This window comes from Hyperolius riggenbachi, chromosome 3 (genome assembly GCF_040937935.1).
Source record: "Hyperolius riggenbachi isolate aHypRig1 chromosome 3, aHypRig1.pri, whole genome shotgun sequence".
NCBI classification, from domain to species: Eukaryota; Metazoa; Chordata; class Amphibia; order Anura; family Hyperoliidae; genus Hyperolius; species Hyperolius riggenbachi.
The window spans coordinates 467,099,314-467,125,896 of NC_090648.1; the positions used below are offsets into that span (position 1 = coordinate 467,099,314).

The 26,583-nt window shown below is 44.6% G+C and overlaps 1 protein-coding gene across 2 annotated transcripts in view; it reads left to right on the forward strand.

Annotated features, from left to right (window-relative positions):
- Positions 1-26,583, forward strand: part of GYS2 (glycogen synthase 2) — a 68,431-nt gene that overhangs the window by 18,847 nt on the left and 23,001 nt on the right. For both annotated transcript variants that reach the window (XM_068277955.1, XM_068277956.1), the window contains 6 exons: positions 3,545-3,689; positions 5,219-5,336; positions 9,495-9,615; positions 15,415-15,521; positions 18,953-19,012; positions 21,344-21,422. In XM_068277955.1, coding sequence (XP_068134056.1) covers positions 3,545-3,689; positions 5,219-5,336; positions 9,495-9,615; positions 15,415-15,521; positions 18,953-19,012; positions 21,344-21,422 — 630 coding nt within the window. The remainder of the gene's footprint in view (positions 1-3,544; positions 3,690-5,218; positions 5,337-9,494; positions 9,616-15,414; positions 15,522-18,952; positions 19,013-21,343; positions 21,423-26,583) is intronic.

Genomic DNA, 26,583 nt, shown 5'->3' on the forward strand with positions numbered 1-26,583 from the left:
TCTAAACCCAACTACATCTCAGGCAATCTAACCCTTTGGTTAACGGAGCTGACATGTGACGTGAGGTGATAAACATGGGTAGTAGTTTTATTTAGAAATTGTCTGAGGTCTTGTTTATTTACTGTTTTCATTGCAAGGGTTAATAAACCACAGCATTTAGGCAAATAAGGCAGTTGAGCAGCAAAATCAGCCATGGCTCTCCCAAAACACAGAAGACAAATCACTTCTAATAGACTGAGGAAACACTGCTAATAACAAGACAGGGCTGAAGAATACAGTTCGCTATTTCTTCTGTTTTTCAGCTAAATCAAGTAGATTTTATTTCACATTGATTTGGTTGCTGTTCAGAATTCAGTCTTGGAAATACAGCTTTTAAAGGGAACCCAAGATGAGAGGGATATGGATGCTGCCATATTTATTTCCTGTTAAGCAATACCAGTTGCCTGGCTGTCCTGCTGATCCTGTGTCTCTAATACTTTTAGCCATAGACCCTGAACAAGCATGCAGCAGATCAGGTACTCAGACGACTTAGGTTTTTACTGGATGAGTGAGCCCCATTTCTAGCGGGTGGATGGACCGGAGGACTGCCCTGGGAGCTGTGAGGGTAGCGGGGGAGCAGTAAAGAAGGGAGTGCAGCAGCAGCACATGGGATTCAGCAGCAGGGAGAGGGACCCGACTCCTCCCTCTCATCGGGTCCAACTCCGTGCTCCTCCCTCCATTGAAGACAAGTGCGGCAGCTGCAGCGGGAAGCAATTTTAACACCCTCGCCCTGAGAGCAATTTAGCCTAGAAACAGCACTGGAATTAGGTATATGCTTGTTCCAGGGTTTTAACTCAGACACTACATATGCCAGAAGATCAACAGGGCTGCCAGGCAACTGGCATTGTTTACAAGGAAATAAATATGGCAGCCTCGACATCCCTCTCACCTCAGATTCCCTCAAAACTAAAGACAACAATATTCATATGTTGTATACAACAGAAAGGGCTAGAACCTCTATGAAGTTTTATAGCTGTCTGTGTCCCCACTGAAAATGTTTCCCTTACTTCCAGCTGTGTCCCTAAAGAACAGGAAGTTTGTTGAAGCATTACTGCAAGGTTACTGAAAGCAGTAACTTAAAGAGGAACTCCAGCCTAAACAAACATACTGTCATTAAGTTACATTAGTTATGTTAATTAAAATAGATAGGTAACATAATCTCTTACCCACCCTGTTTTAAAAGAACAGGTAAATGTTTGATTTCATGATGGCAGCCATCTTTTTGGTTGAAAGGAGGTGACAGGGAGCATGAGACACAGTTCCAACTGTCCTGTGTGCTGATCACCACTCCCAGTTGCTAGGCAACGTGAATAACAACTTCGGAAATCCCATCATGCTCTGCACAGCATCAGGGAAAAAAAGCCCGGGCTTTTTTTCTTTGATGGGTGGAGCTTAGCTAAAAAATCAGCTAAAAATGATGCTTTGGTAAGAAAAACAAAGTTCTGATGCTGTGAAACTGTTAAAGAAACACCAAGCCTTTTCAGTTCTGCTGAGTAGAATAGTCCGGAGGTTCACTTTAAGGTTAACTGAAAGCTATGTACTCACTGGAAAGAGAAATTGTGTGAATCAATGAATGATCGTTCCACGATCTATCTGTCAAGATATCAGATATAAGAGACCCCCTTTATACTAGGAGAGGTAGAGCTGATATACAAAGCAGATGCTCTGTTGCGGCTGTAGATTGAAGGGTGTCGGTGTTGCCCTTTGTACACGGTCAGTCTTTAAAGGTTAAATATGGGGAAGGAGGTGGATTTTAGTCACATGCACTAAATGACAGCTCTGACCTTCCTGATATCACATTAAATGTTCTGAACAGTCTTCAGAGTACTGCGGACCCCCCATCACTCACCCACCTCACCCGTTCACCACCCTTGTGGCCTTTGGGCTTTGGATGACCTTTCCCAGCCACAGACACCCTCATTAGGACATCTCGTAGATAGAAAATGTTAGCATTTGTCAGAAAGTTCCGGAACAAATAGAGGGATGTCCAGAGTAGGAATATTGCGCTGCGATCATGTCTGCTATTACTGGCTTGTAAATGTCAGGCGCTCGGCTGGGGAGGGTTGGCGGCTTGTTACTGAACTATGCAGTCTGAGGGAATAGCATGATTCATTGTCATCACAAACATCTCACAGGTGACCTTCACGTTACCTGCAGATGGTAGAGGCGTTGTACTACTACATCTACAGTAGTTCTACTGGGCATGGGGGTCTCTGATTCACAGGGGTCTGGGATACAGGGAGATGAAAGTCAAAGGTATAGGGGTATATGGGGTCATAGTTAGATAAGGGACTCTGGGGTACTTGGTTCTCAGGTATGGCGTTTTGGGTTTCTACTACAATAAGGGTGTGTGATGACCACACATTATATCACATGTGCCCTACCCTTCTTTCTAGTGTTATGCTGACCCCTTTCAACACAAAAATACTGCACACTGCATTTTTACTGATATTTTACTGTCGCTAAACCTAACCCCTATTCTTACTTGAATCCTCCTGCTATCGATGCCTAACCCTAGCCAATCCCCAAAATTACCTCCTGGGTGCCTTAAATACTTGCTTTAATACTTGGGACTGGTGTATTTGAAGTACATGGGATACCCCGAAAAAAAATGAATCAGATACGTGCCTAAAGGGAGGGAAGGCTCTGGGTGGGTCCTATAAAGCGTTCCCACTCCTCTCACGTTCCCCGTTTCCAGAGCTGGACTCCCCAGTAGCAGTATTTGACCAACCTGTCAAATACTGTTCTCTGCCACTGCAGGAGGCTTCAAAAGTCTTCGGGAGCCCGAGTGCTCCAGAAGATGGGTGGCTCCACACTGCGCTAGCGCACTCTCGCACGCTCACGCATGCGCAGTACAGAGCCGCCATCTTCCAAAGCCTCCAGTGGGGGTGGTGATGAGGAGAACAGGGAGGTTCTATAGGACCCAGAGCCTTCCCTCTTCTTAGGTGAGTATGTGCTTTTTTGTTTTTGGCTTCCCACTATCACTGCACATTTTATACTGTCTTGTTATATTTAGTAGGGCATTATAAATAGTATCATCCTGATTTAAAACTTCTTGTTATATTCATAGTTACATAATGATTGGTTCAGAAGTTACAGGCAGTGGCATAGCAATAGGGGGTGCAGAGGTAGCGACCGCATCGGGGCCATTGGGCTGAAGGGGCCCCATGGAGCTCACCCTCAAACACAGTATTAGCTCTTTGTTGGTCTTGCGCTTGTAATAATCCCTTCATTATATGCTTTGAATATTAGTGATCATTAACACACTGTTTCCCATCCCCTTCTTGCACCTCTGAGTCTGTGATTGTCCTTGATTGGGTTTGGCATGCTGTATCAATTGTTGTGTTGTATAGCATGCTTGGGGGGCCCCAGTGCAAAACTTGCACCAGGGCCCACTGCTTCTTAGCTACGTCACTGGTTACAGGCTGCTACACATTAAATGTAATGACTTCCAACTGCCTGTTTATTCAAAAATCCTTTCTGTTTTGTATCTTCATTGATACAGTTTGATATAGATAAGGAGGCGGGAGAGCGTCAGATCTATCACCGCTACTGCATGGAGCGTGCCTCCGCCCACTGCGCTCACGTCTTCTCCACCGTCTCCCAGATCACTGGCATTGAGGCCGAGCACATGCTGAAGAGGACAGCTGGTATGATGTGCAGGAACAGGATAAGATCAAAGTGGCCATTTAAAGCGGAATATAACCCAGAATTTCTTCTTTGCTTTAATAGATTATTCACAGCATATTATATACAACCAGCATTTTTTTTTACTAGAACATCATTCAAAGGGTTAAACACAGGCTTTTGTTTAGAAGCTTCCCTGCCAGTAGAGATGCAGCATCCGAATGTTAAACAATGTTGTCTTGTGTTTACTTAAATGTATCAAGTAAGGAATGTGACACATTCTCTGACTGTGGAGAAGCTCCCAGACACAGACAGAGAGTCAAAGCATGTCTGCCTGAATGAATGAATTAATTAATAAAAGCAGTTATTAATAAAATGTAAACTCAGCTCACAAAGCAAAAAACTGTACTTTTGGGAACAGATAGCTTATAAATGAATAATAATACTGATGCACAAATGCAAATATGATAACCGTATAGCATATAAAAAGTAGGAAAACATGTTTTTATTGAATATTGTGTCCGGGTTTTAAACCCGCTTTTAAAGAAAGTCAGGAAATTATTGAGCACCTTAAAGAATACCCGAGGTGAGAGGGATATGGAGGCTGTCATATTTATTTCCTTGTAAACAATGCCAGTTGCTTGGCAGCCCCGGTGATCTTCTGGCATAAGTAGCGTCTGAGTCAAAACCCTGGAACAAGCATAGCATTAATCCAGTAAAACCTGACCCAGCCGAGTCAGAGTACCTGAACTGCTGCCTGCTTGTTCAGGGTCTATGGCCAAAAGTAATTAGAGACACAGGATCAGGAGGACTGCCAGGTAACTGGTATTGTTTAAAAGAAAATAAATATGGCAGCCTCCATATCCCTCTCACCTCGGGTTCCCTTTTACAAACTCTTACAACTGAACTCTTTACAAACTCTGACAACCAGCCCTACCCCTGGGGGTCTGCTGTGGAACCTGGGCACTGGTAGGCCCCTATGTGATCACCAGGGCCGGTTCCGTCATGAAGCAAGGTGAAACACTTGCATCAGGTGCAGAAATTACAGGGGCAGCATTTTTGTACTGTGAGGGAGGTGAAGAGGTCATCATTGGGGAAAAGCAGCTTGTTGTGCTGTGTGAGGAGTCTGACAGTGAGTGAGGAGGGGGAAAGCAGGAGAGCAGCAGTGCTTCCTTTAAATTAAATGAATCAGAGTAAATTGTTGTATTCTGTGTGATCATTCCAGATCAGGAAGGGGGGGGGGGGGGGGGGGGGGGGACAGCGCATCCTTACAAGTTTACCTCAGGCAAAAAGTCTAGGACCAGCCCCGGTGATCACCCCCATTCTTCACACCAGAGGTTGAGGAAGAATTGATCTGTGATATGGTGATGACTACATGAACTAGTACAGTCAGTTAGCAAAGAGGAATGGTCACACAGGTGTCAGGTACAGTCCTGTATTACACTTGCTGCTTACAAAGAAAGAAAAAGTGATCATTGTTTGTATCAAGTGATTTCAGTATTAAATATGCATACATATATATGATATTTCATTGACTGTTTTTTTCTTGCAGATGTCATAACTCCAAATGGACTAAACATTAAGAAGTTCTCTGCTGTGCATGAGTTCCAGAACCTGCACGCCATGTACAAATCCCGCATCCAGGAGTTCATCCGCGGCCACTTCTATGGGTATCTATTGCCAGGTTACAGCATCACCCAGTGGGGTTCCATCCAGTGGCGTAGCAATAGGGGATGCGGAAGCTGCGCCCGCATCAGGGCCCTGGGACCAGAGGGGCCCACTAGGGGCCTTTCTTCATTCATCTTCTTCTTCTTATTATTTATTGTATTTATAAAGCACCAACATTTTACGCAAGACAATAAATAGGGATACATACAATGTAAACAAGGGGAGAGGTAGCAAACGGTTATACAACATAGCACAAGGTTATAGGTACAAACAGGGTATAAGATGCATGATCGTGTGATTTTACAGAGACCCAGCAAATGAAGTCCGAGTTAGTCCATGAGAAGGGTGTCATTGCTGGGGCTGCACGATTACGAAGGTCACATGTGGGGGCGGGAGAACCCTGCTAAAGGCTAACAATCTAAAGGGTGGGGGAGGGACACCTAAGGTAGATTTTTATTGGTGATATGCTGATAATGGACACTTCTATATATGCACTGAATAGTGGTAATCCTTAACAAGCTATTTTCTTACTCTGATTACACTTCTCTGACACTGCAGCTTTTCTTGATAGGATTTGGGTCTCCATAGCTATAGAGGGCCCCATGTAAAACTCACACTAGGAGCCCAATCTCCTTAGTTACGCCACTGGTTCCACCAATACGATCTCCCAAGTTCCCAGCTCTGCCCTGCAGCAGCCCTCATAAGGGGGTCTCACTATAGCCACTAATTTATTGCATATCACACAGGCTTTTTTTATGGTCACAACAAACAACTAGGACTAGTATCTCTGGCTTTGGAATCTGAGGATGCCAGTGAGAGGCCTGAAGATGTCACTGTTCTACTTGTGTACTGCATAAGATTTTCTATACTGTTGTGGGTTGTTGGCTCCTGTTCTGCCCAAACTAAACACATAGGGCCTGATTCACAAAGCGGTGCTAGTGAAAAGCCCTCTATCACGCCTAAACTCTGTTTAGGCATGATAAGTTTAGGTGTGATAAGTTTAGGCATGATAAGTTTAGGGGCTCGATTCAGTAAACCGTGCTAAGTGTTAGCACGCCTGTGAAAAGCCCTATATCATGCCTAAAGTTAGTTTAGGCATGATAAATTCACATCTAAAGACTTTAGGCGTGATAACTAGGGTGCTAACTGGGTTAGCACCCTTTACTAAATTCACATCGCGCGCACAGTCCCGCACGCAAAACTTTGGGCGCGCACCGCGAAAACAGCGCACCCGATGCGCCTATAAGGTCGCATTGGGTGCGACCTTAATGTCGCACCATGTGACGTTAAAGTCGCATGCAATGCGACCTTATAGGCGCATCAACGCACCGTTTTCGTCGCACCGCGATGCGACATTTCACGCACACCGCGCTGTGGGCACGCAAAGTTTTCAGTGTGGGACTTTGCGCGCGATGTAAATTTAGTAAACGGTGCTGACCCAGTTAGCACCCTAGTTATCACGCCCAAAGTCTTTAGGCTTGCTAACTGGGTTAGCACCGTTTACTGAATCAAGCCCTAGGTGTGATAAGTTTAGGCGTGATAAGTTTAAGCACCAACTGGGTTAGCACCGCAGTGCACAGCTGATCAAAAGTTTTGCGCTAGCAAAGTCTGGTGCACTTTGCATAGAGTTTAATGGCGCTGCTTTGCGTGCGGGACTTTGCGCGCGATCTAAACTTATCTAAACTTATCATGCCTAAACTTATCATGCCTAAACTTATCATGCCTAAACTTATCATGTCTAAACTGAGTTTAGGCATGATAAAAATGGTTATCACGCCTAAAGTCTTTAACTGGGTTATCACCGCTTTGTGAATCGAGCCCATAGAGAGAAGACTGTATAGCGAGTTAGGGAATGCTCTAAAGAAATAAATAAAGCAAATAATGGGTTATATAACTTATTAACTATCATTTGTCAAGTGTGATGGAATGCTCTGATCTTGTTTCACATCAAAATCCACCATCTTGTCAAGTAATCACACCCGATCGACTTATTACACAGACAGGCTGCTCATTAACATTGATCCAACTCATCAACACCTAATTAACTTTTGTAAGTCTGGGTCAATATTGATGGACTACTGATATAATAAGTCAGCTGCGTGCTAATATTGATTCAGGAAATAAGATGACAGACTCTGCATGGGACAAGATCTGACAGCAGTACAGCTGCCTGGCAGGTCCTCTTTATTTCTCTGTATAATGGCTGAAGCCTGACTTGATCATTTTGAATATGCCAACAATCTGTTCATTGATTAACTTACAGTTGATTTTGGACAGTTCATGGTCCAAAAGGGTGAAAGAGGGGTTTAATTTTCCTTGATCAGATTACAAGTAGATTATAGTGTTTTGCAAAAGTATTCGGACCCCTTGAAGTTTTCCACATTTTGTCATATTACTGCCACAAACATGAATCAATTTTATTGGAATTCCACGTGGAAGATCAATACAAAGTGGTGTATGCGTGAGAAGTGGAACGAAAATCACACATGATTCCAAACATTTAAAAAAAAAAAAATACCGGCAAAGTGGGGAGTGCGTAATTATTCAGCCCCCTGAGTCAATACTTTGTAGAACCACCTTTTGCTGCAATTACAGCTTCCAGTCTTTTAGGGTATGTCTCTACCAGCTTTGCACATCTAGAGACTGAAATCCTTGCCCATTCTTCTTTGCAAAACAGCTCCAGCTCAGTCAGATTAGATGGACAGCGTTTGTGAACAGCAGTTTTCAGATCTTGCCACAGATTCTCGATTGGATTTAGATCTGGACTTTGACTGGGCCATTCTAACTCATGGATATGTTTTGTTTTAAATCATTCCATTCTTGCCCTGGCTTTATGTTTAGGGTTGTTGTCCTGCTGGAAGGTGAACCTCCGCCCCAGTCTCAAGTCTTTTGCAGACTCCAAGAGGTTTTCTTCCAAGATTGCCCTGTATTTGGCTCCATCCATCTTCCCATCAACTCTGACTACCTTCCCTGTCCCTGCTGAAGAGAAGCACCCCCAGAGCATGATGCTGCAAACACCATATTTGACAGCGGGGATGGTGTGTTCAGAGTGATGTGCAGTGTTAGATTTCCGCCACACATAGCGTTTTGCATTTTGTCCAAAAAGTTCCATTTGGGGCTCATCTGACCAAAGCACCTTCTTCCACATGGTTGCTGTGTCCCCACATGGCTTGTGGCAAACTGCAAACGGGACTTCTTATGCTTTCTGTTAACAATGGCTTTCTTCTTGCCACTCTTCCATAAAGGCCAACTTTGTACAGTGCATGACTAATAGTTGTCCTATGGACAGATTCCCCCACCTGAGCGGTAGATCTCTGCAGCTCGTCCAGAGTCACCATGGGCCTCTTGACTGCATTTCTGATTAGCGCTCTCCTTGTCGGCCTGTGAGTTTAGGTGGACGGCCTTGTCTTAGTAGGTTTACACTTGTGCCATACTCCTTCCATTTCTGACGGGGTCTCTAGGCAGCGTGAGCTGCAGGAAATGGAGCTACAGTAGCACTGCTCTTTACCTCTCTGCCTTTACAAAAAAAGCCACTCTCTCTGCCTGGTGAAAGTGAATGAGCAGTGGGACGGCGACTTCAATCACATTGGGTCCGCAACACGCCAAACACTATGATTGCGATGATGTAGCACCATAGTAACAGCGGTAATGACATTAGTGGGCACATTTAGGGCACCACTGGTGGGCACACTGGAACCCCAGTATTGGGGCACACTTCAAAAGATTTGGAGCACGAGCCCCGAATCTTCCTCCCTAGCAACATACCTGGTGGCTAGCCTATAGGCTAGGGACGCACCTGTACAGAACTTGGCTTGAACCGTTGCCTAAGGAATACAGTCCTGATATTCATCATATGTGTGTACCCAGCTTTAGAATGCATACTACACACATCCATTTATGGTTGGCCAATTTTACCACTTCCATCTAGTATGATGGCCAACAGATTTTGAATACTATTAACAGATTGTGTAAGTAAGCTCTCATACTGTATGAAAGTGGTAAAATCAGCCAATCAAAATTGAATGTGTGTATGCAGCCTAACAGCCTGTGTTTGGCTCCATTCTCTGTATTCACTGTTGGATGACGTTGTGCATTAGAAATACAATATATAAATGATACATAATTGATACAATGACTTGTGTTCTCTGAACTCCATTCAGGCATCTGGACTTCAACCTGGAGAAGACGCTCTTCTTCTTCATCGCTGGGCGATATGAATACTCCAACAAGGGGGCGGATATCTTCCTGGAGGCCCTGTCTAGACTTAACTTCCTGCTGAGGGTGAGTTTCCTCATGGTAGCTTCTAGTATCCTGACTGCGGCACCATTCTGTCCAATACAGACCTGAAGAGATGGGAGTAGTAGCGCCACTGTGAGGTGTAACAGCAGCTCTGCAGTATAAACATAAGGGTAATGCTCAACTCCCTACTGCAGGCCATTTGCACACCCTTGTCACAAAATGCTCCTGGCCACGGGAGCACGATGAGGGAGCGCATGGCCAGGTCGCACATGCGCAATGAATTGCAAGTCGGGCAGAGTACTGGCCTGTCCTCATTCATCTCAGGTTCACTTTAATACCGGATATTTACCTCAGTAGTAAGACGCCTCTGGATGGTCCAGAGGGCGGCTTCCAGTTCCTCTTCTGAGGCTCCATTACTGCTCTGGACCTATTTATTTTTGTGCCTGCGCTCCTGTCCAAGTATGAACTTCTCTGCACAGGGATGCGCTAATTAGCTTCATGCATGCCCAGTACAACAAATACCCTCATGAATTCTCACACAAGGAATTTGCTGCACATAGCAGAAAGCATTGCACCTCTGGATCAGTAACCTGCAGTAATCAGTCAATGACCACACTCACTAGGCATTCTGCCTTCACTAATCCTGTGGCAGGGCCAAAGCTGTCTCTCCCAATACCATAAAAGTGATAAATATGAAATAAGATTTGCAAAACTCACTATAATGTATGGTTTGAATTGAGGGGATTGCTTTTCATAACTAGGGATGATCAATGAGATGCAAATATTCCCGAGTTCATGCAGATTTATGTACATTTTTATGCAAATATATGCAGCTTGAAAATGGACCAATCAATTTAAACCTGGGTGGGACTTGATTGGTCCATTTTCAAGCTGCATATATTTGCATAAAAATGTACATAATTCTGCATGAACTTGGAAATATTTGCATCTCATTGATCATCCCTACTCATGACAATGGAAAATATTACTTGAAATACATTTAAGCTGAGGTAAACTAACACTTTAAAGATCCTGTATTATTCGCCATCGGGCAATGCGTCAGCTAGAGGGACACTGGTACATAAAGAGGTTCAGTGACAGCACTGATATCTTCATCACATTGTCACAGTTTCCCTAGAGATAAGTACTATGATGTCACACGCAGGACTGAGAGATCCGTTATTCTAGACACTCAGCGCCTTCCAGCCGCCTGATGTAAACTGCGCTGTGTGGAGACAAATCCCTTTCCTCGCTGGCTCCTGAGAAACACTGGGAGCCAGAGCAATACTGAGGCCTCTAATGGTATAAGGAGGTCAGCAGGGAAAGTATCCTCTACAGTAAAATCTCTGGGAGCGCGGCATGCAGGGCCGGCCCTAGGTTTCACAGCACCCTGAGCCAAACCTGATTTTGGTGCCCCCCACATGCCATGCAATTCACCTTTTCTCCTGAGTCACCTCCTAGGACAGCGGTTTCCAACCTTTTTGAAGTCGTGACACATCACGCCAAATGCTCAGATCTCTGTGACATGTCACATATGTATAATAGAAAAATACTATTAATAACCACAAAACGGATGGAAAGAGTGCATTATCCTAAATACACTTAAAAAGGAAGTCTAGAACCTTTCAGGAATATTAATAAAAACAATCAGTGGGACAGTTAGGCACCCCCCCCCCCCAACCCCAATTTGGAATGTTAGCACAGCACGGACAATATTCACCACACGTTATAGCCGCAGTGCGCCCCCCCCCCCCCCCCCCAAAAAAAAAACAAAAAAAACACCCTCAGACTCAGTATAGGTAGGTAGTCAGGTATAGGTGCCCCAGTATAGGATCTCATGTGTAGGTGCCCTCAATATAGGTAGCCAAGCATAGGTGCCCTCAGTATAGGAAGTCAGGTGTAGGTCTCCCCCATAGGTAGCCAATCATAGGTGCCCCCAGTAGGAAGTCAGGTGTAGGTCTCCCCCCATAGGTAGCCAGGCGTCAGTAATTCCAGTATAGGTAGCCAGGTGTTGGTGCCCTCAGTATAGGTAGCCAGGAGTAAGTCCCCTCCCTCGGTTAGATAGCAAGCTCTAGGTGCCCCCTTGGAAGTCGGTACCCTGAGCGAAGGCTCGGGTCGCTCAGGTCAAAGGCCGGCTAATGGTGTCATGGGCAAGGCGGAGGTGAGGGAGGTCACGGCTGAGACTTAGCGCCCCTTTTTAAACGGGCGGACTAATGCTTAGTATAGTATAATCTCGTTATAGTAAAGTCCTAGGGACCAGGAAAAGTGGTTTAGTATATCAGAAGTTTACTATATCAGAAATTGTCCAAAAATAACCCCGCATGCCCTGGTACATTCTCTGCTGCAAAGGAGTAACTTTGTCCTCCCATTGGAAGTACAGTACCAGCACTCAGTGGCGGCGCCAGGGGGGTGCTTGGTGTCCAAGCACCCCCAAAGCACCCCCTGGCGTGAACTGACTTCAGGCGTCTAAGAGACGCCGAGTCAGTTCACAGCGGCAGCCCGAAGCAGCAGGGCAGGGCTACGGTAAGATGGCCGCCCGAAGCCCTGCTCTGCAGACTTGGAGTCTGCAGTGCAGGGCTTTGGGCGGCCATTTTCCCGTAGCCCTGCTCGCCGGGTATTAATGCAGGCTGCAGGCAGGAAGTCACGTGAAGGAAGAGGATCGTGGGAGCTGCAAGGAGGTCGGGAGAGGAGGAGGTCGGAACAGGAGGTCTTCTGACTAGGTGAGTAAATGGGTTTTTCTTTTTCAGGTGGTGCTGCTGATTGTGGTGGTCAGAACTGCTGAGCATTGTGCATATTGGGGTCAGATCTGCTGAGCATTGTGCATATTGGGGTCAGATCTGCTGAGCATTGTGCATATTGAGGTCAGAACTGCTGAGCATTGTGGATATTGGGGTCAGAACTGCTGAGCATTGTGCATATTGGGGTCAGATCTGCTGTGCATTGTGCATATTGTGGTCAGATCTGCTGAGGATTGTACATATTGGGGTCATATCTGATAAGGATTGTGTATATTGGGGTCATATCTGATAACGGTTGTGCATATTGGGGTCATATCTGATAACGGTTGTGCATATTGGGGCCATATCTGATAACGGTTGTGCATATTGGGGTCATATCTGATAACGATTGTGCATATTGGGGTCATATCTGATATCGATTGTGCATATTGGGGTCATATCTGATAACGATTGTGCATATTGGAGTCATATCTGATAACGATTGTGCATATTGGGGTGATATCTGATAACGATTGTGCATATTGGGGTAGTATCTGATAACAATTGTGCATATTGGTATCTGATAACGATTGTGCATATTGGGGTCATATCTGATAACGATTGTGCATATTGGGGTCATATCTGATAACGATTGTGCATATTAGAGTAATATCTGATAACGATTGTGCATATTGGGGTCATATCTGATAACGATTGTGCATATTGGGGTTATTGAACGTGTTTTTTGTTCAAATCTGCTCACATTACGTGTATTTTTTTGAGAAAACCTGCACAATTATGTGAATTTTCTGGGGAAAGGGTCACCAAAACTTAGGCCGCTGGTCTCCTCTTCTACATTGTCACTGATGCACACTAAACTTCCTGCTTAACAGGAAGTTTAGTGTGCATCAGTGACAATGTAGAAGAGGAGACCAGCGGCAAGTGAGAGGCGCCGGCGATCGGAACCAGGGAGGGAGGTGAGTTGTTCTCTCCGCAGTCTGCATTGGAGGGGGGAGCACGGAGGGCGGCCCGGAGAGGAAGGGAGGGAGAGGTCGGGCTGCCCTCCCCGCGGCTCCCCCTCCACTATGAGGGGGAGGAGCACCTACCTATCTAGCCAATAGTGGGGGCACCTACCTATCTAACCTATACTGGGGGGCACCTACCTATCTAATCTATACTGGGGGCAGCTACCTATCTAGCCAATACTGGGGGCAGATACCTATCTAGCCAATACTGGGGGCACCTACCTATATAACCTATACTGGGGGCAGCTACCTATCTAACCTATACTGGGGGCAGCTACCTATCTAATCTATACTGGGGGCAGCTACCTATCTAATCTATACTGGGGGCAGCTACCTATCTAATCTATACTGGGGGCAGCTACCTATCTTGCCAATACTGGGGGCACCTACCTATCTAACCTATACTGGGGGCACCTACCTATCTAACCTATACTGGGGGCACCTACCTATCTAATCTATACTGGGGGCAGCTACCTATCTAGCCAATACTGGGGGCACCTACCTATCTAACCTATACTGGGGGGCACCTACCTATCTAATCTATACTGGGGGCAGCTACCTATCTAATCTATACTGGGGGCAGCTACCTATCTAATCTATACTGGTGGCAGCAACCTATCTAATCTATACTGGGGGCAGCTACCTATCTAATCTATACTGGGGGCAGCTACCTATCTAATCTATACTGGGGGCAGCTACCTATCTAATCTATACTGGGGGCAGCTACCTATCTAATCTATACTGGGGGCAGCAACCTATCTAATCTATACTGGGGGCAGCTACCTATCTAATCTATACTGGGGGCAGCCCCATTAGTGTATGTGTGTGGTGCGCTCACACGCAAAGAGGATGAATTGGGGGGGGCGCCAAAATCTGGTTATGCTCAGGGCGCTGTGAAACCTAAGGCCGGCCCTGCCTCCAAGGCGGGACTTGCAGCGCCAGCCTAAAGAGAGCAGCCGCCCATGGGTTTCACGCTGACATATGACGCATTCGCCGCCCAATTTTTACTATATCTATAGTCAGCATCACATAGGAGCCAAAAAACATGTTTAACAGAAGTTTTATTATATCAGAGTTTACTATACCAGGCGTTGCTCCTGTGGATTTATAATGGACATTGGCCAGGATCTGGAGAGGTAGTTTATTATACCTGGATGTTTACTATACCCGAGTTCATTGTAACGAGATTATACTGTATGATGAATACAGTATGACAAAATAAAGAAAAATTCTTATAAACTATAAAATGTATAACAATAAAACAGAGACGGGCCCTTCTCCACTACCAGCATTTTTTGATCTGATTAAGATCGCTTGAACGCTAGTTGTAGTGAAATGGATGGTTGGATACCACAGCGAGCCGAGCATTACCATCAGTGGGATCCGTTTGCAATGTGATTTTTGAAGGAGCAGAGTGGTCTGTACAGGCAGATAGGCACCCAGTATAACAAGTTAGAACTCTTTACTGAAGAGAAATATGCAGAGATTTATCATACACCACCATCAGGAAATGTAACTTACTTAGAACAGAGAGGATGACAGAGAATACAGGAAGTAACAACCCCATAAAGATCATCATCACATTTTACACACAGTGACATCTTGTGGTTGTTTTACTACACTGCAGTTGTTAATAATGTTCAATCCCTAACAATTTTCTTGCAAGCCCAGTCACCGTCCTGCTGCATTTTCCGTGCGATCGAGCTCCTTAACTTTGTATAGAAGTAGGAGGAGTAGGAGTGATCAATAAGATGCAAATATTTCCGAGTTCATGAAGATTTATGTAAATTTTTATGCAAATATACACAGCTTGAAAATGGACTAATCATTTTAAACCTTGGGTGGACTTGATTGGTCCATTGTTAAACTGCATATATTTGCATTAAAATGTACATAATTCTGCATGAACTCGGATATATTTGCATCTCATTGAGCTTCCCCAATGTTCCTCAGTAGAAGAGGCAGTGATCCCCACATCTCCCGGCTGAGTCAGAAGAGGAACTGTGTCTGTTTTATGTGGAGGTGGCAGCCAGACACACAGACGAGATCTGCTGGTGCGTGGACGATTCTACAAAGTTCCTGTTTTTTGTGTTTCCCAGGTCCATCGCAGTGATGTCACCGTCGTGGTGTTTTTCATCATGCCGACAAAGACAAATAATTTCAACGTGGAGACACTGAAGGGCCAGGCGGTGAGGAAACAACTCTGGTGAGGAGAAGTGCCCAGGCACAGGTTTACAAATGTCATGTAATACCTGTTTGTATGAAATGAGGCTTACTCTGTTAAAATTTCCTGGCTTAAAATTTTTATCTACTGATCAGAAACAAAACATAGTACAAGAGTCAGTTGAGGCCAGGGTCGTTTCTGGGCATAGGCCGTGCAGGCAAAGCCCTGGGGTGCCCTCTAGTGTACAGGGCACAACACAGTATACTGCAGTATCCCCATATTGTATTCCAGCCTCCTCAGTAGTAGTATTCTTGGCTCAGAGCCTTTTCTTGCCGTTTTAGTGACCCAGGCTAGGCAACATTTGACATTTTTGTTTCCCCCCTTCAACTTGTGAATAAGAAGCCCTGTACATTAGTTAGATTTGCATGCTCCAATAACAAATTAATAGGTTATATACAGAAATGATGTTGTTTTGAGAAATATGTCTATAGAAGATATATTAATGATTACTAGGCCAATACACCTCATCAGCTTAGACTTATTGATTCCACATAGCAAACCTTTTCAATGTTTATTATAAGGGTTGTGTTGTCACTTAATTACAACATTATACTGTTTAAAGAGACACTGAAGCGAAAAAAAAAATGATGATATTATGATTTGTATGTGTAGTACAGCTAAGAAATAAAACATTAAGATCAGATACATCAGTCTAATTGTTTCCAGTACAGGAAGAGTTTAGAAACTCCAGTTGTTATCTCTATGCAAACAAGCCATTAAGCTCTCCGACTAAGTTAGTCGTGGAGAGGGCTGTTATCTGACTTTTATTATCTCAACTGTAAGTGAACTGTTTACTTTTTCTCTGCTAGAGGAGAGGTCATTACTTCACAGACTGCTCTGAAAGACTCATTTTGAATGCTGAGTGTTGTGTAATCTGCACATATTATAGAATGATGCAATGTTAGAAAAAACACTATATACCTGAAAATAAAAGTATGAGAAGATTTTCTTTGCTGCTAATCTTCTAGTAATTATTCATAGTACACAACCAATTCATTATATCATATATTTTTTTTTCGCTTCAGTGTCTCTTTAAGTACAGCCTGGGTGTGCACAGATAAGAAGATTGTCCAGAAGGGTTGCAACTATCAATACAAACCAAATCTAACACAATTACAGCTTAATTAGCACATTAACAGAATCTTCTATAAAAAGAGAAACACCTAGAGCCTAATATAGTGTAGTGTGTATTGGATTTGATCAGGGCCGGATTTAGGCCAAGGCCACGTAGGCCATAGCCTGGCCTAGGGCACCACATGAGCAAGGGCACCATAGCAGCAGGCTAAACTGTTGCAGCATTTGCAAGCTTCCAAATGCTGCAATGCAGGGAGACACAGGTATCGCAGGAATTGAACAGTGGCGCCAACAGGATAAAATATGCTAAAAACTTTAAAATTGCTGAGGAGACAGTGATGGACTTACCTCCTCAAAGCAGACATGAAACTGTCAATTTTCAAAGGTTTAGATTTATTACTATACTCCAAAAAAAACAGTTGCAACGTGTTTCGCAGGCGTGGTCCCGCTTCATCAGGCAATAGAGGATGGAGCATACAGCAACAAGTGTCTATGTCTCAGCCTAGCGCCTCTGTCCTCTGCTCAATTCCTGAGAATCTTTCATAAGATTGTTATGGCATTTAGGCTTCCTTTGTTATGCTAACCAGGTATGCCCATTCAGGTGTTTAAATGGCCATCCATCCCCTACTTACTGGAACTAGGAGTTGTGTAAAAAGAATTCCAAGAACAGCAACAACCTCTTTGGGAACCAAATCCCTCTGTCCCTCTTTCTTTCTCATGTGTCCCTCTTTCAGGACTCATGTACAGATCTGTGTAAATGTGTTTATATGTGTATTTTTCTCCTTAAAAATGTGTTGACTTGACTAACTTCATTGGCATCCATTAAATTGATTCTTATTTTTAAATGTTAAAATGAAGGAAAACTAATCATGATAGAATGGACCAGTGGGGGTTGAATGATAAAACTACATCTTTTGTATTCTTTCTGATATGCATGAGGAGGAGCGTGGTGGGGACATGGCTAGAGTTGTGGCAGGGGCGTGCTCTTAAAGTAATACTATTGATTAACATTTTTTTTAAATTAAGATGAGAATAGTTTGTGAAGTGCTCCTAAATACTGCTGTATACATTTGACTTCTTATCTCTTTGCTCATGAGGGTAGGGGGAATCCCTCTCCTTACATCTGTTAACCCTGTGTGTGAGACAGGTCTCACTAGCTGAACGGCAGCTGCTTGTGTCTCTCTGAATGGAGCTGTCTGCACAGAAAGCAGAGGAAATGTATCTTGTTTGTAATTGGGTGTGAAACCTGACACCTGAGGCTTTTCATATAACTCTGTAGTATCACAGGCAAATAATTGCACTGGCTGTGTAATATTGAAGCAGAGCCCCACCTTTGCAAATGAATCATTCCAATGCAGCTAAAATCTACACACAATGAATTAAAGCTTTTGCCTCCGATATTTAACATGACAAGTAGGAAAATGTTTACACAGCTACTTAGACATTATTTATACATTGTTATTTTGACAACACTTTGTTATTGATAGTGTTCCTTTAAAGTGAACCTCCGGACTAAAAATCTACTCAGCAGAACTGAAAAGGCTTGGTGTTTCTTTAACAGTTTCACAGCATCAGAACTTTGTTTTTCTTACCAAAGCATCATTTTTAGCTGCATTTTTAGCTAAGCTCCACCCATCAAAGAAAAAAAGCCTGGGCTTTTTTCCCCTGATGCTGTGCAGAGTATGATGGGATTTCCTATGTTGTTATTCACGTTGCCTAGCAACTGGGAGAGGTGCTCAGGACAGTTGGAACTGTGTCTCATGCTCCCTGTCACCTCTTTTCAACCAAAAAGATGGCTGCCATCATGAAATCAAACATTTGCCTGTTCTTTTAAAACAGTGTGGGTATGAGATTATATTACTTATCTATTTTAATTAACATAACTAATGTAACTTAATGACAGTATGTTTGTTTAGGCTGGAGTTCCTCTTTAAGTGTTCCTCTTTCTTATCTCAAAATGTTGCTAGGTATGAGTGCATCCACTTCACCCTGTCCATAATGTGTGTGTGTTTATGTGTACAGTTGAGGAATGAGGGTGACAAAGGTTTCCTTGCTTTGCACACCAAATTTGTCAGAAATGGCGCTATGGCCACTGCCTGGTTTGCTTCATCCCGATGTTCTGGCTATAGGGGGCGAGCAGCACAGGCAGTCAGTGGAGGAGACAGACAATGTCAAATCAAGGAACGTCAAAAATTTGTGCTAAAAATGTGGATTTAATGTTTTCATGTATGTGCCTGTTCTCAGCCTGATGCAGTGCAATGTTGAGGGGGCGGCTGTGTTGTGTACATTTCCATGTTAATTCTTTATTCTTTATGCGCACTTTATACTGCTCGTTACAGGGACACGGCGCACACTGTGAAAGAGAAGTTTGGGAAGAAGTTGTACGAAGCATTACTCAGGTCAGATTGAGATTTGGTAATGCAGAAAACAGCTGATCTTACCGATCACCTTGCCAAATGCTAATTCACAAAACCTATCACCGCACTGAAAACTAAAATTACTCACTGGTGAGGTGGATTACCGACTTGTGTGGTAAATACCTCAAGAAATGTCAAGAAATTGCAATAAACAAAGATTAAAGCATTCGGAAAATCAAGTAAAGGCCTATTCACACTATAAGCTCTTTTCTGAGCGTTTTGATTAGCATTTTTTAAAAATCGCTCCCATTCACTTTAATAAAAATCGCGAAGATTTTTCTGCAATTTTTACTGTGATTTTAATGAAAGTGAAAGGGAGCGATTTAAAAAGAAAACGCTAATCAATCGCAAAACGCTCAGAAAAGCACTTCTAGTGTGAATGGGCCCTTAAAGTGTTCAGTATTTACCTCCAGCTCTGACCAGCCGGCAACTCACACTCTCCATATGGCAACATTGACAGATGTAGCAGACAGCCAATAGGAAGAGCCAGGCAGCCAATAGGTAGAGCCACACAACACTGCCTCTCGCCTGATTTGGTCCGATACCCTGGAAGGTGGAAGGAAACTTTATAAAAGGCTTTTCTGCATCCCTTTAGATGTGAATATCTGTATAATTTATACAGAAGAGCTCCATCTGGTGGCTGCAGCTCATCTAAAGGGATGCACTGGGCAGAAAAACCCGGACTCATGCACACAGATTCACAGCTTCCTGCCTGACCTGCTCCACAGCTGGTGACACTTAGGCCCAGTGCACACCGAGCGGTTTTTGGAGCGATCCGCCGGCCGCATCCACCTCTAAAAACGCTTGTCTAATGTATTGCAATGGGGTGGTGCACACCGGCGGTTTGCGGTTTTTGCCAAGCCGCAAACGCGCCTCCTGCTGCGCGTTTGCGGTTTTCGGAAGCGTTTCGTCCTCAATGTAAAGTATAGGAAAAACGCAAACCGCTCTGAAAAACGCTAGTTCAGAGTGGTTTGCCAGGCATTTTTGTTACAGTAGCTGTTCAGTAACAGCTTTTACTGTAACAATATGTGTAATCTGCTACACAAAAACGCACGCAAAACTGCTAGGTATGTTTAGAAAACCTCTCTAAACATACCTAGAATCGCTATGAAATCAGCTCCCAAAACCGCTAGCGTATTGCGGATCTGCTAGCGGTTTTGGTGTGCACTGGGCCTTACCGAGCAGGGCTTAGTGAATTGATGCATGTTTGTTCTGTAAATTACAGAACTTAAACCACATGCTTGAAATCTTAGTGTATTTGGAAAAAAAGTGTAAAATACCGAATGCGGTATTTTCAGTGTCGGACTGGGAGGTGGAAAAACTGAGTAAATCCACCTGCTGGCCAAGCAGCAGTAACCCTGTGTTATCACTCCCAATAGAAACCTGCAGCAAGTCTTCACTGTGAGCAGCAACACCTGATAACTGCTGCTTGGCCAGTGGATTTCCTCAGCTTTTCCAGCTCCCAGTCTTAGGCCTGGTGCACACTAAAACCCGCTAGCAGATTTCGAAACGCTTTGTCTTTTTTTTTCTGTAGCGTTTCAGCTAGCATTTTGCGGTTTTGGGAAGCGTTTTTGGTGTAGTAGATTTCATATATTGTTACAGTAAATCTGCAAAACGCCTCCCGCTCTGGTGTGATCCACCCCATTGAGATACATTGACCAAGCGTATCCGCAGCCGCAAGCGGCTGCAAAAACGCCGCACCAGCCCTTACACTGGGTATTTTACCGACCTAAATTATTTTACCGAAATGCCTTAGTGAAAGTATTCAGTATGAGAAACTTTAGTGGATGCAATTATTAAAAAAATAAAAGTGTGATTTTATTTACCCCTCAGAAAAACCCATATCACAAGCTCAATTGCACTTGGACTTTATTCAGCACTAGTTGTTCAAACAAGCAAGGACAGGGTTCTTTCACCTGCTGTTTATTGTTGTAATTGCTGTATGTATGGTTTGTTAGATACTGTCTATATACTGTGTAGGATTTATCTATGCTATCTACCACCTCTGTATTATGCACCCATGTTTGCAGAGATGGATTAAGATGTAATGCAGCCCTGGGCAAGGTAGTAGTCTTTTTTGGTAAGCTAAAGTGGAGAGAGGTTAGAGAAGGTGGCTGGTGGGCCCCTTGACACCCAGTAGGCCCCAAGTACCTGCCTAGCTTGCCAGGTGGATAATCCTGCTCTGCATGTTTATAACTTACATAGTACCTGTAGATGTCCTCGCTACACAAATCGATAGTAATAAGTGAATGCATCGTCTGTGCTGCATCTTGTCAGAAATGTGACATCGTTATATCATCATCTACTCTACAGAGGGGAAATTCCTGATCTCAACAAGATTCTGGACAGAGATGACCTGACAATCATGAAGCGGGCGATCTACTCCACCCAGGTGTGACGTTACTGAACTTCCTCTAGACCAGGGGTGTCAAACTCAAATACACAGTGGGCTGAAATTGTGCACTGGGACCAAGTCACTGGCCAACCTCAATGTCTACTGGCCACCTTCCTACCGTCTAAACTTCCCAGATGTCTAATGCTCCTTCCCCCCCTCACCCCCCCTCTCCAACCCCTACACAGTTCCATATTTTCTAGAGGTCCTCTCTCCACTATACTGTTTCCTGGTGTCTACAGGCCTCTACCCTAGGCTATACAGTTCCCTGGTGTCTAGTGCTTTTCCCCCACTTTTCCCCAATATGGCTTACCTCGGGTTCTAGGGCTTCCTCTCCAGTGTAGCTTCCCTGGTGGTCTAGAATGGGCCAAGCATAATGCAAAGTGGGGAAACCATTTGAGGGCCAAATTTAATGGCTCTGAGGGCCAAATTTGGCCCGCAGGCCGGAGTTTGACATGTATGCTTTAGACCAGGTATGTCAATCCGGTCCTACGAGGGACGAGATCCGCACACATTTTTGATACAGCTCAAATGAATTGATGGGTCTGAATCAGGAAGGTGTGGTCCATCAGGTAGAACACATTCCTCTCTTTGGCCTGGGGCACACCAGAGGAGTTTTTCTGAGTGTTTTGAGTTTTTAAATCTGCTGCTAATGCTATCCTATGTGTCTGTGCACACTGGAGCAATGAGGTTTTGTATAAAACCCCATAGCATTACATTGGGAAGAGCTTTTAGAGGTTTCAAAAGCTCTTCCCAATGTAATGCTATCTGGTTTTTTACAAAACCTCATTGCTCCAGTGTGCACAGACACATAGGATAACATTAGCAGCAGATTTAAAAATTCTAAACGCTCAGAAAAACTCCTCTGGTGTGCCCCAGGCCTTTCTCAGTCCTTCCTAAACACTGGCATCTCTTTCTTAGTCCATCCTAAACACTGGCATGGATCTGGCCCTCCAGGCCTGGAGTTCGACACATGTGCTTTAGACTAAGGATGTCGAACTCCAGTCCTGGAGGGCCATATCCATGCCAGTGTTTAGTGATGAACCGCACCCTCCCTGATTCAGTTCCAGCATTCATATCACTGATCCACTTGAATTAATGTAGCCTGTATGGAATACGGTGCATTTGTATATTGGCTTTCAGGACTGATGTAATTTGATACATTGAAAGTAAGCAAAGCTAGCAACAGGAATCAGGTGGCTCCCATATGCATGTGATCAATGATTGCATGAGGATTTGTGAGTGTGACTGAGATATAGGCTGTTTTTTAGAATTGATGTAGAGGAGCGCAGTGTATGCATACACTGGAGACTCCATCCTCTCTCTTTTACAATACTTTTTATCTTTTCAAAAATTATTTGTATATCTCCAGGAGAATTATATTAATTAGCAATAAAGCTTTTCTACTCTACATAATATTGGTGGTGGTGGCATATACTCATTATAGATTGCGTAACTAACCAATAGCGCCTCCTTCAAACATAGTTTTTTTGTCATATTGGAGGTGGGTTAAGGGGACACCCCGGATCCTGAAGGATTTGCAGCAGGAGGAATCCTCCTCCACAAGGTAGTTAGGAGATTTGGGGCTTGATTCACTAACTGGCGCTAAGCCGGTTAGTGTACCTTGTCTGAGGTTAGTGTGCCTTGTCTGAGTTAGTGTGCCTTATCTGAGGTTAGTGTGCCTTATCTGATGCACAAAGCTACATCGCGCACTGCACGATAACATCGCACCCGCTATACTGTACATGATGCGACCAGGATGCGACCTAAACGGCACATCAGTGCACCGTTATCGTCGCATCATATACAGTATAGCGGGTGCGACGTTATCGTCGCACTGCGTGCAAAGATCGATGCATTACGCTGTGCGCGCTGTGCATGGTGCAGTGCGCGATGTAGCTTTGTGCATCTTTTAGTGTGCACAAAGCTACTTAAGTAGAGTGACCAGACGTCCCGGATTGCCCAGGACGCGTCCCGGATTTGGGGTCCGCTGTCCCAGGCTGCATGAGGTCCCGAGAAACGTCCCACTTTCAGCAGCGGGACGTCCCGGCCTCGGGACTCTGGCCATTCTCTCCTCATGAACTGGCAGCGGCGTCTATAGACGCCGTGCTAGTTCATTGCCCGCAGCCCCGCTCCAGCCTCGTCTTCCGGTGTCTGTTCTGACACCGGCAGGCGAGCAGGGCTACGGCAAGATGGCTGCCGAAGCCCTGTACTGGAGACTATTTGTATCTCCAGTACAGGGCTTCGGGCGCCATCTTGCCGTAGCCCTGTCAACGCGGGAGATATACAGGGGGAAGGTGGTCCCGGGAGCAGCGCGCCAGAGGCCGGAGACTTCTGCCAGGTGAGTAAATGCTTTTTTTCCAGGTGAACTTTGCCCGCATTGCATTTCTTGTCTGGTGAAATGTTTGCCCGCATTGCGTTTCTCGTCTGGGGAAATGTTTGCCCACGTTACGTTTCTTTTCTGGTGAAATGTTTGCCCGCAGTGCGTTTCTTTTCTGGTGAAATGTTTGCCCGCAGTGCGTTTCTTTTCTGGTGAAATGTTTGCCCGCAGTGCGTTTCTTTTCTGGTGAAATGTTTGCCCGCAGTGCGTTTCTTTTCTGGTGAAATGTTTGCCCGCATTGCATTTCTTTTCTGGTGAAATGTTTGCCCGCATTGCGTTTCTTTTCTGGTGAAATGTTTGCCCGCATTGCGTTTCTTTTCTGGTGAAATGTTTGCCCGTATTGCGTTTCTTTTCTGGTGAAATGTTTGCCCGCATTGCGTTTCTTTTCTGGTGAAATGTTTGCCCGCATTGCGTTTCTTTTCTGGTGAAATGTTTGCCCGCATTGCGTTTCTTTTCTGGTGAAATGTTTGCCCGCATTGCGTTTCTTTTCTGGTGAAATGTTTGCCCGCATTGCGTTTATTGTCTGGTGAAATGTTTGCCCGCATTGCGTTTACTTTCTGGTAAAATGTTTGCCCGCATTGCGTTTATTTTGTACTGACATGTTTGCCCGCATTGCGTTTATTTTGTACTGACATGTTGCACGCATTGCGTTTATTTTGTACTGACATATTTGCCCGCATTGCGTTTATTTTGTACTGACATGTTGCCCGCATTGCGTTTATTTTGTACTGACATGTTTGCCCGCATTGCATTTATTTTATACTGACATGTTTGCCCGCATTGCATTTATTTTATACTGACATGTTTGCCCGCATTGCATTTATTTTATACTGACATGTTGCCCGCATTATTGTTATTGTTATTTTGTGCTGACATGTTGCCTATTGCGTTTATTTTCTGGTGTCCGGGGTAACTGTTACTGCATTTATTATTTAATGGGCATAGATGGCTATGTTTGCTGCTTTGGGGTTACGGTATACTATTAGCATCACACAGTTTCTGCACACCCATGATGCAAAGTCTCGTTTGTCCACATCATGGCGTAAACACTGCTTTCTTATGCCTCGCTGTTACATCATTACGTTAGCTCCGCCAATACAATGTCATGGCCACGCCCATTTTTCGTCGCGGCGCCCCCTCCCCCCAGTCTTCGTCGCTGCGCGCTCCTCAGTCCTCCCTACTTTTCGCCCACACCCCCCTCCCCGTCCCAGGGTGGACCCACAAAAATCTGGTCACTCTAACTTAAGGGGCACTAAGTTCAGATAAGGCACACTAACCTCAGATAAGGCCCACTAACCTCAGAAAAGGCACACTAACTCAGATAAGGCACACTAACCTCAGATAAGGTTAGCGCTGTAGTTTGTGCCCACTAAGTGATGAGGCACACTAACCGGCTTAGTGCCAGTTAGTGAATCAAGGCCTTTGTCAGTGGCGCCCTTCATCTACCTACTTTGACTCAGTTCCATCATTCATTTGAAATGGGCAGAAAATATATGAGGACCTCTGTCTTTGAGTCACTAAGCCATTTGTATCAGTCATTTATATCTCTGACATATATCTCTGACCTTTATCTCTGAAATAGTTCTTTTTGTTACCTATAGCCAGTGGCATAACTACAATTATTATGGGGCCCGCCAGCGAAACTTTAATACCCTCCCCAATGTCCCCATGTGTCACCCCCCTTCCCTTCCTTCATGGCCTTGGGGTCAATCTCACAAGGGTCATGGTGTGGCCATCATTATCTTCACACCCATAACAAGTGTAGCAACAAAAACATCTGACCTGAAATATAGCCCCCTGCATCGGAGGAGGGGAAGGTACGTAGTTGGGGCCTTCACAGCACTGGTTCCCCCTCCCACCCCCTTCGACCACAGGGGCTTCTCTCCCCTCTAGTTATGACCCTGCCTATAGTTCTAATACCCAACAGTGACAGCCACGGGGCTCTGGGTTCCAGTGTGTTTTTACACTTGGCACCCGACCCGTGACCTTTATATGTAGCAACTAATATGATGCATGAAAACCTGCTAAGGACGCCTGCAGCATCAAAGAACCATAAGGAAGAGAGGGGGACAGTTTGTCAAAGTGAACCAGAACTCTTGCACAGGACAGAAGGAAAACATGGAGAAATTCACCCTGTAGAGGGTTTATCTTGTTTAATTCCCCCTCATCAACTAATCATAAGTGTAATTTGATCCCTGAGCTGTGTCACCTGGCTGTCTCGGCAGAGCAGCTGATTTGTAAACACAGGATGATAACAATATGTCTGCTTCCATGAAAGCAAGAAGTAGACACACTGAAGATGTATTGCAGGATTTCTATCAGCTGTAACAAGGAAATGTTTTTCTGTTATGGTGCTGTTGCTTATCTTTTAGAGCAGAGAGGAAGTTCTGAGTTCAGGTCCGCTTTAGTGATTACCACAGATAGAGGTGATCATTACCAGCACATCACAAGTGAAGATCTAATACTGCAGTTGAAGGAAGGCTCCTGTTGAAGTATTATACATTGACAGCAAGACATCTTGCAGGAGCTACAACACTAAACAGAATGTGTCTGTCAGCAGAGTGCTTGGTTTCGCTTCCTTACATGTTTCACCCATTTGTTGTGTTGTTCCAAATTCAAGCACATTATCTTTTTTATACAGCTGGGTGAAATCCATCCTGTAATTGCGGTGACCAGATTTTTGTGGGCTTAACCTGGGACGGGGCGGCGGGGGAGGGGGGGGGGGGGTGGCTGGGATTGGAGGTCGGCGGGGGGGGGGGGGTAGGTGGCGTCGCGCTAAGC